At 40.0% G+C, this 12,981-nt stretch overlaps 1 protein-coding gene across 4 annotated transcripts in view; it reads left to right on the top strand.

The window, feature by feature from the left end:
- Window positions 1-10,827, top strand: part of dedd1 (death effector domain-containing 1) — a 34,143-nt gene extending 23,316 nt beyond the window's left edge. The window contains exons 3-4 of one of the 4 annotated variants that reach the window (XR_009511757.1): window positions 1,355-4,096; window positions 5,779-7,884. Coding sequence is in view for 1 of the 4 variants with exons in the window: in XM_059967975.1 (XP_059823958.1) it covers window positions 1,355-1,495; window positions 9,586-9,950 (506 nt within the window). In the remaining 3 variants the exon portion in view is untranslated. Of the gene's footprint in view, window positions 1-1,354; window positions 7,885-9,585 lie in introns of those variants that run through there. The other 3 variants (XR_009511762.1, XR_009511758.1, XM_059967975.1) reach the window with 3 other exon arrangements.
- Window positions 10,828-12,981: the final 2,154 nt, after the last annotated feature.

Here is a 12,981-nt window from a genome sequence, read left to right as displayed (position 1 = left end):
AGGTGTAGATAGGGTAGTTTTATTTTTTCTTTGCCCTTCCAGCCCGTTGAGCCTGTGCTGCCCAATTACACCCATATGACACCCATACATCTTTAGAATGTGAGAGGAAACCTTAACACCCAGTTCTTATGTTCTTAAACCCATGTGATCACAGGAAGAATGTACAAACTCACAGACGGGCAGGAATCGGGCCCAGGTTATGCTAACTGCTATACTACTGTGCCACCCTAGTTAGCCAGTCTGTTGCTTAAGTTTAAAGTGAGAGGGAGTAGGTTTCAAGGGTATCCGGAGGTGAATTTTTCACATAGGAATTGTTATGTAGATGAGCTGCCAGAGGAGATGGTAGAGGCAAGGGCTTGAATAAGCAAGGCACAGAAACAATTAATTCAGGCAAATGGGATTAGTCAAAGTTGAACAGGACAGAGATGAATCCTTCAACCCAATTTCTCAGGCTTAACTGAGTTGGTCCCATTTGCTTGCTTGGGCACATATCCTTGTAAATCTTTCTTATCTGCACATGTCCAAATATTTTTGAAGTGTTGTAAATTTCCCCACCTTTGCCACTTCACGTGGCAACATGTTCCATATATTGACCACCCTGTGTGGGAAAAACTTACTCTGTAGTCTTAGATATTTTGCTTCTCAGCTTAAACCTCTGCCCTCTAGTTTTAGATTCTCCTCTCCTGAGGAATAAGACTGTGACCACATTGTCTGCACACCTTGACTCTATTAACCTCTATAATTTCATTCCTCAGCCTACTTCTACGGAGCAAACAGCACAAGTGTAACCATTCTCTCCTTGTAGTTCTCTTATACTTGGGAATCTTTTTTCCATCATCTCTAGCTTAATCACATATTTCCCATGAAGATGAGCAATCCATAAACCTTCGTGTCTAACTGTATTGCCACTTTCTGGGTACTGTGCACTGTATCCCACCTCTTCCACAACATTGCTGTTCATAGAGCAGTGCAGCACAGGGAAAGCCCTTGTCCACAATGTCTGTACTGAACACAATGCCAATGTAAACTAATGTCATCTGCCTGTAAATGGCCTCTCCTTCCCTCTTATCAGTTGCCTTTTCATGTACATGACTGAATGCTTCTTAAATATTACTGTCATATTTGCTTTCATGCCTCTTGGCAGCAAGTTTAAGGCATCTTCCACTTTAAAAACAAGCTTGAATCTCCTTTGAGATTTTTCCACCATTACAGGGCAAATCAGGAAACTTCCTAGCTTGCTAGAAAAATGTACCTCCAAAGAATACTTGAGTTTGGTGCCATTTAGTGACCCTTTCCTGATTCCTGAGTTTGATCTGACATGAAATTGCATTGAAAACAACATTTCTCTCAATAGGAACATCCCCGAATAAGCAACGGTGTGTAGGTCGCAGGAGAAGTCAAGCTGCCGGTAAGCGAAGGGGGCGCAAGAGCAATGTGCCCTGTAACCGGGAAGCAACTGACCAACAGTCTCCCCAGTTACAGAAAGCAACATGTGGTGAGTATTTGCCCCTGCACAGTGTGCTTGTTTTAATTTTATACATAGTTTTCGGCCCCCACTGTTTAATTGGAAAGGAAAAGGAGAGAATTTTTTTTGTGGCTGTCTGTTTAGATGATCCAACAATTCAGTTGGGTGTATTGGGCTGGAATTCTGCTTGCTGCTTAACTACAAATACCCCCCTGAATATGAAATGGAGAACTTGAAAAGTGAGGGTTAGAAGTTGCATTTTAATGGGTTATAATGAATGTGGTCAGATTAAGTATCAGTAAAGTTATGACCTGTAAATTAACTTTTCTAACCAAACTACCATTGCCACCCTGCCCCCAAGAAGATTAGTCAGTGTAAATTTTTTCTTGGGTGTTCACAAGATGAAGGTAATGCTTTGTGGGTGATTAAGTCCCAAGTAGTCACCACAGCAAAAACCAACTTATGTAAATTTGATGCATTCTTTATATCGAGGGATGGTGTTCTGAATAATAGATTTGCTTTACATTTGGGTATAGTATCTTTTAAAACTGCCTTGTGAACTTGATAATTTTTCCAATTCTTTGAATTCTCTTTTTATTGGTATTAAGTACAAATGGGGTGCAAATATTCATGTGGGTCAATGAAGTGACAATATTTGGTATGGTCTTTAAGGCCACTTTTCCTATCAAATTCTTATTGTATAATTAATCATCAGTAGTTGGGTTGGGGAGATAGCTTTTGGTACCTGGAAACACAAATCAGTGTATCCATGTTGGGACGATCAGTTTTTTTTTGTCCTTGACAGTCCATAATGTTCCTCAATCCACTTCAAGAACCACAGTATGAGATTGCAATCTGCAAACAACTGCAAGCGTAGAGTGACACTGAAAAATGTGTCAGAAATAAGCTGTTTCTGCATGCCTCTGGGTTACTCAATGGGCACAGATGTATTCAAATGCTCACAGACTGGTCTTTGATTAAAATTTTGCAAATGATCCCATACTAATCCTATATGTCTAATGCTGTTTAATGAGAAATTCTTTAATGACAAGCTTGCAGTGGCCTTGATTGTTCATATGACCTCATTAACTGATGGGTAACTAGATGCATGGTGTCTCAAAGTTTAAAAGCTCAGTCGCATGCTAGGAGTTTGAAGTATTGATCAGCTTCCCTGGGAGGTCAGTATAGTGCTCAGTAAAATAGAAAAGGCCTGTTCTAGACCCAGTTTACATTACTAAAATGGGGAAGTGATTAGAATCTCAGCTGCTTTTTGATATTCTGTGGCTAATGTCTACAGAAAGATGCAAGGCAAGGGCAGAGTTAAGCTCTACTGTGTAGCTCAGAATTCTCTCAGCAATGTAAGTTGTAGTTCTGTTGCTTAATTCAAAGTTTAGTGGTACTTCCAAACTATCACTCATACTAAAATGAACTTTTGGGCTGTTTAAGGAGTTGTTTGCCAAAAGACATGGAGTTTTGAAATGTTCCTGAATACACCTTTTCCTGGTTGCATGAGATTTTATCCTCATCACTTTACCAATGTCTATATGCATTGTGCTCCTAGAATTGAAACCACTAACTCCTACCCCCTTCCTGAAAATGAATCCTAAGCATTTTGCTACTAGGATTTGAAGTGACTGGCAGCCTATGAAACAGGACACCAGTCCGCATGGAAGTCAAACGTTCGGCTATTTGATTTGTCTCAGTTGCAGGATTTAACCTTTGACAGAAATCTGCAAAATCACTAACATCCATGGCAGTGTGCAGGGCTTCTTCCTCTGAATTTCCCCTTGCTCATTTGAAGTAGCAAATGTGCACCAGTCTGTGAGCATATTGCAATAATTACACAGTTAAGAGTTGTGTGTTGTGTTCCTAAATGAACAAGGTATTGTGGCAGTATATTGCTCATGAGTTCAACTATAATTGTGCAGTGCTCTGTAACTGCTAGTGAACTAAGGAATATAACCCTACAACAAGGCACCTGTCAATTTGTGTACTGATATCATCTTGAACAATGGTGGACCCCTCCCTCAGAGTTGTTTTTTCTTGCATTTTCACACTTGAGTGGTAAATAAATGGTGTGAGGAATTTTGTGGAACAAAACATTACTTTGCAAAAGTCTGGTGAAATGTGTTGATCCTGTTTGTGTCCATGTGCCTACGTGACAGCAATCCTTCTGAGCGGTCTGCAGGATATGTGTTCTAAAGAAGAGTCTCTCTATGCACACGTTCTTTCAAAAAAACATAGGTTGGCTCTTGTACAACAACTTCCTTCATGATGTGGCAACAAGTCTCTGGTAGGTCCAAGCACAGCATCAACAACAAAAAAGCAGTATGTGATTTTCTTCAAATATTAATCTAAAAAAAAACTTAATTCTTTAAAAGCAGTCCAAGGACTCTCGCTTTATGTACATAAAATAATATAACATAGAATCTAACTGTGCATTTCTTTGAAAAGTAGTGTAACTTTGTACTTGAACACACTTCAGCTTCTGACGTGAGATCTGTTTTTGAGGATTTTTGTGATCAAACATTTAATTACAGGTATACCACTCAAAGATTGGTGATAAGAGAGTCTGTCTCTCTGACAAAGATTCATCTTTAAGGATATGTTCTGACAGGAGAATAGAACAAGGTAAACCTTTAAATTTGTTGAGGGGAGTCAAACAGTTGCTAGACTAAAATAGTGGCCAGAGTGCCTGAAGATGCCACCCAGACTAGTCCTTGTACTGGAAAATAAGTTCTGTTCTCATTTAAAAACAAGTTCTAAACTGTGACCTCAATGCCAAATTGGAGGAAAAAAGTTCTTTCAAGCTAAAGACAAGGATTTTTGGAATTGCTAACTGTCCTCAGTCTGATTTTTTTTAAATCTTAGCATGATGAACAGTGAAGCCAAAAGATCTTAAGATCTCATCTCCATTTTATAGTTTGTTTTAGCAACTGGCCTCAATTCTGGATCTGAGTTTACATTTTACATCTTAATGCGGACTGATCTTGCTCATCTGGTCCGTGTGTTATTTTAAATTTTAAAACGAATTCCTATGTGACTAAATCAACTCGTCTCCTCCAGAGATGTTGTTTGCAGGCCCTTGGGCAGGAATACCTGACCTGCCGCAGTAATCAAAGTTTTGACTGTCAGTTCTCCTGGGACTGAATATCTGGATTGTTAATAAAATCTGTATTAACAAGATACTGTGCTTCCATCCATTATATCCCTTTGAATGAGTTACTAGATGTTTGGAATTGGCCATCTGGAGACTAAGCCTGGACCTTATCTATCTTCTACTATTACTAGTTTAAAACAAAAATACCCTAAATGAAAAGCTCCCTACACTGTTCCAGAAATCTGCAAAGATTAAATGCAGTTGGCTTACGACAGTCACTATACTTGACATGCTCTCTGAGACGGATCCGAGTGTCTTGAAGTTCCATGGTTGCGTTCAATTGTATGACTTTGTTCAGTAATCTCCCAAGAATTATAGGGGGAAAAGTCCCTTCCTCTGCTATGTACATATTGAAAAGTAGGCCCAAGCTCATATTTTTAAGAGCAGTTTGAATGACTGTTTGAGGTCATTTGCAATTCTGCCTTGGACTTCAACATCAGTTTCCCTTAAACTAAAATAATAGTTTCCTATTTGGAAAGTAACTGATTCCAGTGCTTAGACCACTGAGGATGCACAAATCTATGGGAAAATGTCATCTTTATTTTGTAAGAACAACATGAAACCAATATCCTTTTAAACAGTTCTCTCTCGAATACTGTGACTTTTGCATTTGAAAGTGGGGCAGATTTAGTATATTTAGCCCTAGAATGGTATAAAGATATTGAGCCAAGTATTGGTTCATACCCAGTATTCCTGAGGGTGAAAGTCCATCCAGACTTTGGTTTACTTTATCATTGTTCATGCCATCTCCCTACCACATGAGGCCCAATGAGCTACCATTTGTTCCCCTGAACTGGTTATTGTGATATTCACTTGTTCTCCCGCACCTCACTGAACACATGCAAGTTGGTGGCTGAACATGTTTCTAAAGCAGGGAAAAGTTCTTGTAATATAGTGGCCTATAGTGTACACAGCAACAGTAGTTTGCTGTTGTTGCAATCATCTGCAACGTGCTCACAATATCTTGGAGTGTGTAGCAAATGGCATATCTGCCATCCTTTTCTGGGAATTTAGTTTGGGGGTGGGTGTGTGAGGCCTGCCTGTGTTGCTGATTGTGGTCTGAGTTATCTATGAGTATCTGTTCTGTTAATGAAACATTTATCAAGTGGCAGAAATGTTTTAAAAGTCAAAACCTGTCTCTCTCGGTTCACAGTTAACTCTACAGCAAGATGATAAAGTAGACGCAAAGAAAGAGATGGTGGGCTAATTATCACCACCAAAACGCAGGAAATAAAACAAACGGGTTCCCCTCAGCCTCAAGAAATTACACTCAAAGCAGTCTGCTCTACTGTTTCTACGTTATCTTTTGGACTAAGGTGCACATCTTCTCACAAAATGAAGCTTGAGATTCAGATCTGGAATTGGGGATGTTCTTTATCCCCACAATAACCAAAGGTTGGAAAATGCTCAAGGTGTTGTCAGTGAATTCAACTGTTGTGTCCGACTGGAGATGTGTTTTATGTCAAGGATATCTACGTGATGCTGTTCGGTTGCCATCCAGTAGGGAGAATGTTGCACTCCATTAATAATGCTGTAAGCCTTGCCTACTGTACACTCAAGATAATACAAGTACTTTGGGGGGAAAATGTTGGATTATAATTTTGCAGCAAAAGCCTCGATGTCCAGATATGTACCTGCTTCCCAGTCATAACTCAGCGGGTATCAGTTCAAATTCAGAGGAGTTTAGTCCAGTTCAACAAATTTCAGGTCAAAAAGGAGTACTTGAATTTGCAAGTAAGTGACTGGTAAACACTTACAGTCCATTGGAGAATGATAAAAGATGTGCAGCTCATTTAGTCCAGTGCCTCTGCTTTGAGGGCCTGATATCTGGGTATTAGCTGAAAGGGTCGTCAAGAACTTGGAGCTCCTGTCCCAGAGCTTACTACAGTCTGCTAATATACAGAAATGTGTGACGATTACTAGTGTCAACTGGTGCAGCCTTGGTAGGGAAATGGCTGGGAAAAGTTATGCTTCAGAGTCATTGACCTGCACACAGATGCTTCCTCTGAGTATCTTGCTTTGTGAGATTCTAAGATTATGGAGTGAAGTAAAACCAAGCAACACCTAGAGTGTGCCTTTTAACCAGCCCAACAAACCTTAGCCCTTGTGTGTCTCCTATAGTAAACAATCTGCACAACCCATAAGGCTGCTGCTGATTTCTGTAAATTTTTAATTGTGTGCAGCCTGTCACTAATTTTTAAATCCCCTGAAATAGTAAGACACTTATCAATCACAGAAAATGAATCCTATAAGCCATGGATGTTCTGTGTGCCCACTCTTCCTGACGTTAGTGCATGTACCCTGCTCTTAACAAAGGAAGACTTGAAAGTCTGAAATATGTAGAAAGCTTAGATGGTGTGGCAGAGTAAACTGAGAGGAATCTCTGAACAACCTGTATTTGCTAAATGTCACTTCCCCATTTCTTGCAATAACTTTTCAATTGCTATATTCTGATTTAACCATCTTCAATTCCAAGCAGACATCCTGCTAGTAAATTTCTGATAATGAACTTTGAGAATTTATAAATCAATATGGGAATGTTTCTCTTGTGATTCTCCAGCATGTTCGTTGTTTAGAGATTCCATTCCTTTTATTTATATTAAAAAAACTGAAGTTCTCAAACTTGATTTGACACCCAACCGTAACTGTAGGTGCCATCTCTCCTGTCCAGTTCTCTTGGCTGATCTGAGTGGGGGGGATGCCTACCAGTTAACCCTTAGAGTACTGTATTTGGAATATGTCCACATTTTGCTTTAAGTGCAGACTGTTTTAAATTAGCCATTATTCTTTCCATGTTTTTTTTTAAAAAATGCTCATTTTGTGTTAAGGAGCCTGCTCGAAGTGTTCTGTTATAATTTTGGCTCTGTAACTGAGTGGGGATAATCTGATTTCCCTCTATCAAATCCTGCCTGTTTAAAAGGGTTGCAATGTGCACCTGGTTACTGAAGCTCCCTTCAACTTAACAGATATTGTTACCACAGTGTCCTAATGTCAAAGTAAATCTGCTGTAAAATGAACACCACCGTATATCCTGACAATTGTTAATGAAAACATGTCGAACAGTTTTTTTTGTGATAAATGTCAGTATTGCTGATTGAAATTTCTTGGTGGGTGGGCTTAGCCTTGTGATTATACGAGTTGCTGCTTTCACAGGTGTCCGTCCATGAAGGGAAAGTGATGTAAAGAGAATTGATGGTGCTCAGCGTATGTAAATTCCTTCAATCCACCTGCATTTTTTTTACTAGATGCTATAAACTGATTTGCTTGTCCTGTTCTTCAGTGCTTAAAGAAAAGAGAGTGAGAAATAGGCGCCTGATGTGTTGTAAACTGGCTAAAGACAGTAACTCCTCCAATGTTGGCTGAGATTTCAGGTGTAGTCAATAGCATCAATAAACTGTGCCACTCTGATCTTTTACCAAAAAAGGAGCAAAATATTATGGAACATTTGATATAGGGTTTCCAGTTTAAACTGACTCCACAATGAAGCTGGTTTATCTCGGCCACAGCCTCAAGTCTTTTTTTTTCCTCCACCCCAACACTAAGTAACAGTTACACTGGACCAGTGAACAGAGACTGTGGTGCAGAGTGGACCAACCTTCAGCTTTTTTCTGTTCCCCTTCTCCATGTCTTCCTGGCAAATTCAAACTAGAAAGTGTTCTCCATCCCGGTGGTTTTTCCTGAACAAGTGAGAATCAATCCAGTTTTAAAGCACATTTGTGTTTTTCAGAAAGTTTTGGTATAAGGACTGCCATTTTTACTTCTAATTCCAGAACTATTTCTGAGTCCAATATGCTCCTTGTGCTAATGTTTCCTTATGCTGTAAAAGACAGAATTATTGAAAGATAAGGTACTTAAACACAATTGTGTTAGCCTTTTATGTCCAAAGAGTGCTGCCCAGTGAAGTTCTACCTCAGTGGCTCATCCGTTAGCTGTGCTGTTAATGTAAATCTTCGAAAAGAGGGTGGATCTCTGATAAGGGATCCCACTGAAAATGTTAGTTGCCTTTAACTCTCATTAATCTGTTTTTCATCAAACCTCAAACTATGGTCAGGTATGAATGTTATACTGGGCATTGCTTTGTGAAACACTGCATTATAAACAAAAGCAATGTGATTTTCTTATCCAAAAGCAGTCATAAGCACAAGTCCCTTTACACACTGCAGTGTAGAGCAATTTAAAGCAACATTCTCTCTTGGCTTGTGTAAGCCTGAAGGTGTCCATATAGCATACTCATAGCATGTGCAATGCATCCGTCACTTCACATCCTGCAATGAAGCAGCTTTCACCTATTTGTATCCAAAATGGTGATTGTCTCTTCAACTGAAGAGATGGTGTTCCTTGAATGTTTCAAGATAAACCTGGGAGAACAAGGAAAAAGTACACTTTCGTTCCTGACCCATCTCTCCCTTGTCCTCCATCTGTCTAACTACTGTTCCAAACCCTTTCTTGATTCTCCCCTTCCCTCACCCAACAACAAATGATGATGCCATCTCTTTAAAAATCTAAGAAACTACCTGTTCTACAAGAATCCAGCTACCCAAGCAAAGGGTCAGTTCTGCCACCTTGGCCAGAAACTGGTGCTAAATTGCAGGTTGGTTTTAGGGTTTTCGGACATGTTAGTGTAAAACAGCCAGTTCTGCTTATTGCATGAATGTCTGATTCACTTCATTGGAGGGTGGAGGGTGTAGCTGCTGGGTTGTTCTTCATAAATCAGTTGAAGAGATGGAGTTCTCAGGAACCTGGTGTTAAAATGGTGCTGAAAGAAATTGCACTTCAATTCTTTTTCTGCAGAGAGTGGTCATTCTGGTTCCTTTCAGATTACTGAACAACTTTCCTGTTCCACCATTCAGTGTTCCTGATAGCTGTATCTTTTAAGCCAGCAATAAGTGACCTGATAGTGTAGTATATGCATTGGGGACACTAACGCAGAGCATTTGCTGTTTTTTTTTCCCTAATACAGACATAAGGCTGCGGGTGCGGGCTGTATTTTCTGATCAGCATTCCGTGCTGCGAGGGAATGTAGTCTCTGTGAAACAGGACCCCCTGGATCGCTGTTTTGACCTCTTTGGGCAGGCAAACACCATTCTGAAATCCCGAGACTTGGGATCTATTATCTGTGACATTAAGTTTTCTGAGCTGTCCTATCTGGATGCCTTCTGGAATGACTACATCAATGGTTCGCTGCTGGAGGCACTGAAAGGTGTATTTATAACTGACTCGCTCAAGCAAGCTGTGGGTCAAGAAGTGATCCGACTGCTCGTCAATGTGGATGAGGATGATTATGAAGAAGGCAGGAGGATTCTGCTTCAGAATATTTCTCCATGAGAGGTGTGCATTGGGAACCAAGATCACTGACTAAATTAAATTTTAAACTAAACTTTATATGAAGTAAAATAAAGAGAAGCAATTAGCCCTTTATTACAACCTCCGTTTTATTCAGTACTGGGTCAGGTGATGTCTACTGATGGTGCTCCCATGTAAGTACGTTATAAGCGTGTAGCATTACCAGTCCTGTGGTGTGAAATAGGGTAAGGGAGGTTTGATTTTTTTTTTCCCCCAATGAAGCTTTTTTAGGGGGATATATTGAAATAGGGTCTAGAAATAGAAGCTGAGACCATATTGGCAAGTGCCATGGCATTAAGAACCATTTCTGTTGTAAACCCATGTCAATTTGTACCTTAAAGCAATTCCAAGTGGTTTTGGTCACCTGTAGTCTGGGTGTGCAGACTGTATGCTTTTGGTAGTGGATCTAGACCTGTTGCTGGAATGGTAGGGGAAATGGGACTGGGTGGAGGGAATGAAGACATTTTGAATTGCTGATGCTGAATACAAGAAGCCAGTATCTGAGATTGTTTAGCAATCTGCCTGAATTTCTGTTGGTATGTATTCAGTGTGGTTGAAGCTCATCAGCTTAAGTTTGATATGAACTTAATTTCTACACCTGATTTTCATCCTGCTTGATGTTTAGATTCCATCTCTTGGGGGGTAGATTCATTATTTGTAACTTCTGATTCCTGACCTTCCCCATGCTGATTTCTTCACTGACATAGCTTCAGGCTGTTGGCACTTTTGTTCACGTGAGGGTGGCAGCATCCAGCAGAGATCACTGGACAAGAGTTGTAGGTGGAAAAGTGCTGAAGTCAGTGATACTGATCAGGCTAATTTCCAGCAAAGTAGAGGGAGCTGAACTATACTGAACCTTGTTTCTTGCACTGTGAAGTAGAAGGAGTGACTTTATTTTATGCACTAGTTAGCCAAAATTTGGAGCACTGAAATTGGCAATCTGGAAACTAGATTTGTGGCCCCTATTCTCGTTGGTCAGTTTTAACACAAATTATTCAGTTAAGGTACATGTTCCTCATTACTATTTTTAATGGAAATAATTGGGCTGGGTGCATTTACTTAAGTTTTTTCTGGGTTCTGTATGGTAAAGTTTTAAAGATGTAGGTGGTCCGTTTGGGTTTTGTGAAAGGGCTTGAGGGAGCATGGTGACATTCCATCACAGTAACTAGGAAAAATTAACATCTTTGGATTTTGCAAATGCTTCTCCCTCAGGTTGCCATGTTCAGGCCTGTCTCCCTAGCACTCTTGCTAACAATGGACTGTTTCCACATTTCAACTAAACAGATAAGGGTGTTTGTTTTCCTTTTGTCATTTGGTCCAATTAGGTGTGATTCAGTCAGTGGTTCTGTGAAATGCACATCAATAGATTTCCTGTAGAATGTTCTGTGTGCTTGGGCACAAGCACAGCAGAGGCAGCAATGTAGGCTTTGTAGAATATGGATTGTTCCCTGCAAGTTCCACGTAGCTGCCGGGTCAGTTTCAGTCCTGTGCTGCTAGTTCCACATGGGTACAAGAAACTGCCTCAGTGTGACTGGACAAGAGAGCTGCATTAGCATGGAGAGATCCTGCAACTTTCACATGTGGTACTGGAGTCCTCAACTTAACCTTTCAACCGAAGAAATATTTCAGTGGAAAGACATTAAACATTTCTTGAACTTTTGCTGATTGTTTTATATTAAGATTATTACTCCATTTTTCCTGGGAAATTTAGAAGATCTGGGGTACCGGCAAATCCCAAGCTTTTGGTTACTGCCCCAGGTTTAAGAGGGAGGGGCTGCTGGCTCTGAGGAGGATGGCAACAAGCCAGCTCTGAAAGCTAAGGTCTATGATAAACTCATCTGAAGTGCTGTGTCATAAATCAACTGATGAGGAGCTGAACAAAATGTTTGAGTATTTTCCATTCCTCTTACTGAGCTGACAAAATCCTGCTCCAAGCCTCAGACTTCTGTGCAGCTGGTATGTCCTGCTGTTCAAACTTGCCATTGTGGCTATATTGTCCCAGGTAGGGAGGTTTCCATCGCGGAGCCCACTTGCCTTCAACCAGCTTGTAAATAGCCATGTTTGTTTATTTTTATTCCTTTTTGGATGATTAAAATATTACTTTTGTGTATAGCTAATATTCTGTATATTTGTTTAAAATATGTGGGTGAGATATAGAACCTTTTTGCTAATTTGGGCAACAATTTTCTAGGTTTGAGTACTTGACAAAGGCTATGCTTAAATACAGGGGTGTTTGAGGGAGCTCTTTGTAAAGCATGAATTCAATAAAGGTTGTCACAAAATTTGTTGGTTTTTTTTACCGTGGCAAAATCAAGGTTGTGAAGTCTGAAGAGGTAAGCAAATATACACTTAACCACAAACACAGCAAAGTATGTTTATGGAGGTGAGCTCTTCTGAGGTTCAAGAATGAAACCGAGCTTGACCATGGAGATGTGATTGAATTCCTTTTAATGTGTTTAGGGAAATGTTTGGGGCAGTGCCTTCCTAAATGCTCACAGGGAGAGAATTTGAGTCTCCATGCCCAATGAAAAGTTAATATTGAGTCATCAATGATAGCTACTGGGTGTAAGTAATTGATGACCAGATACTCCAATATTAAGGATTAGATGGTGACCACTTTCAAGGGTATGACTAGAGCTGTATGCTCTATATATGCATATACTGTGTTGCCATGGATGCTTTGTATCTCAGCCTCAGTAAGTGTGCAGTCCTCTCCACCAGCATCAATGAATTAATGTCTCTGTGGCATTGATAATAGGTCTGAAAGGGAGTCGGAACACTGTTCAAAAATTGTGCTGGAAAAAAGCCAAAAGATGAAGTGGAAAGTAGCAATGTTTACTCAGGTTTATTCCATTGATGGAGTGCATGTCTGCTTCAGTCTTTCTTTTGTCACCTTCAATTGTAATTTCCTGTTGAATGTTTTAGAAAGTATTCTTCCACACCACCACCTAATGTTGTTACGCAGGCTTTTTTAAGATAAATGGCTAATTATTCCAGTATCAAAAAAATTGCT

This window comes from Hypanus sabinus, chromosome 1 (genome assembly GCF_030144855.1).
Source record: "Hypanus sabinus isolate sHypSab1 chromosome 1, sHypSab1.hap1, whole genome shotgun sequence".
In the NCBI taxonomy this organism is placed as follows: Eukaryota; Metazoa; Chordata; class Chondrichthyes; order Myliobatiformes; family Dasyatidae; genus Hypanus; species Hypanus sabinus.
Note: the sequence above shows the minus strand (reverse complement) of the source record. Positions and strands in the feature narration are given on the sequence as shown.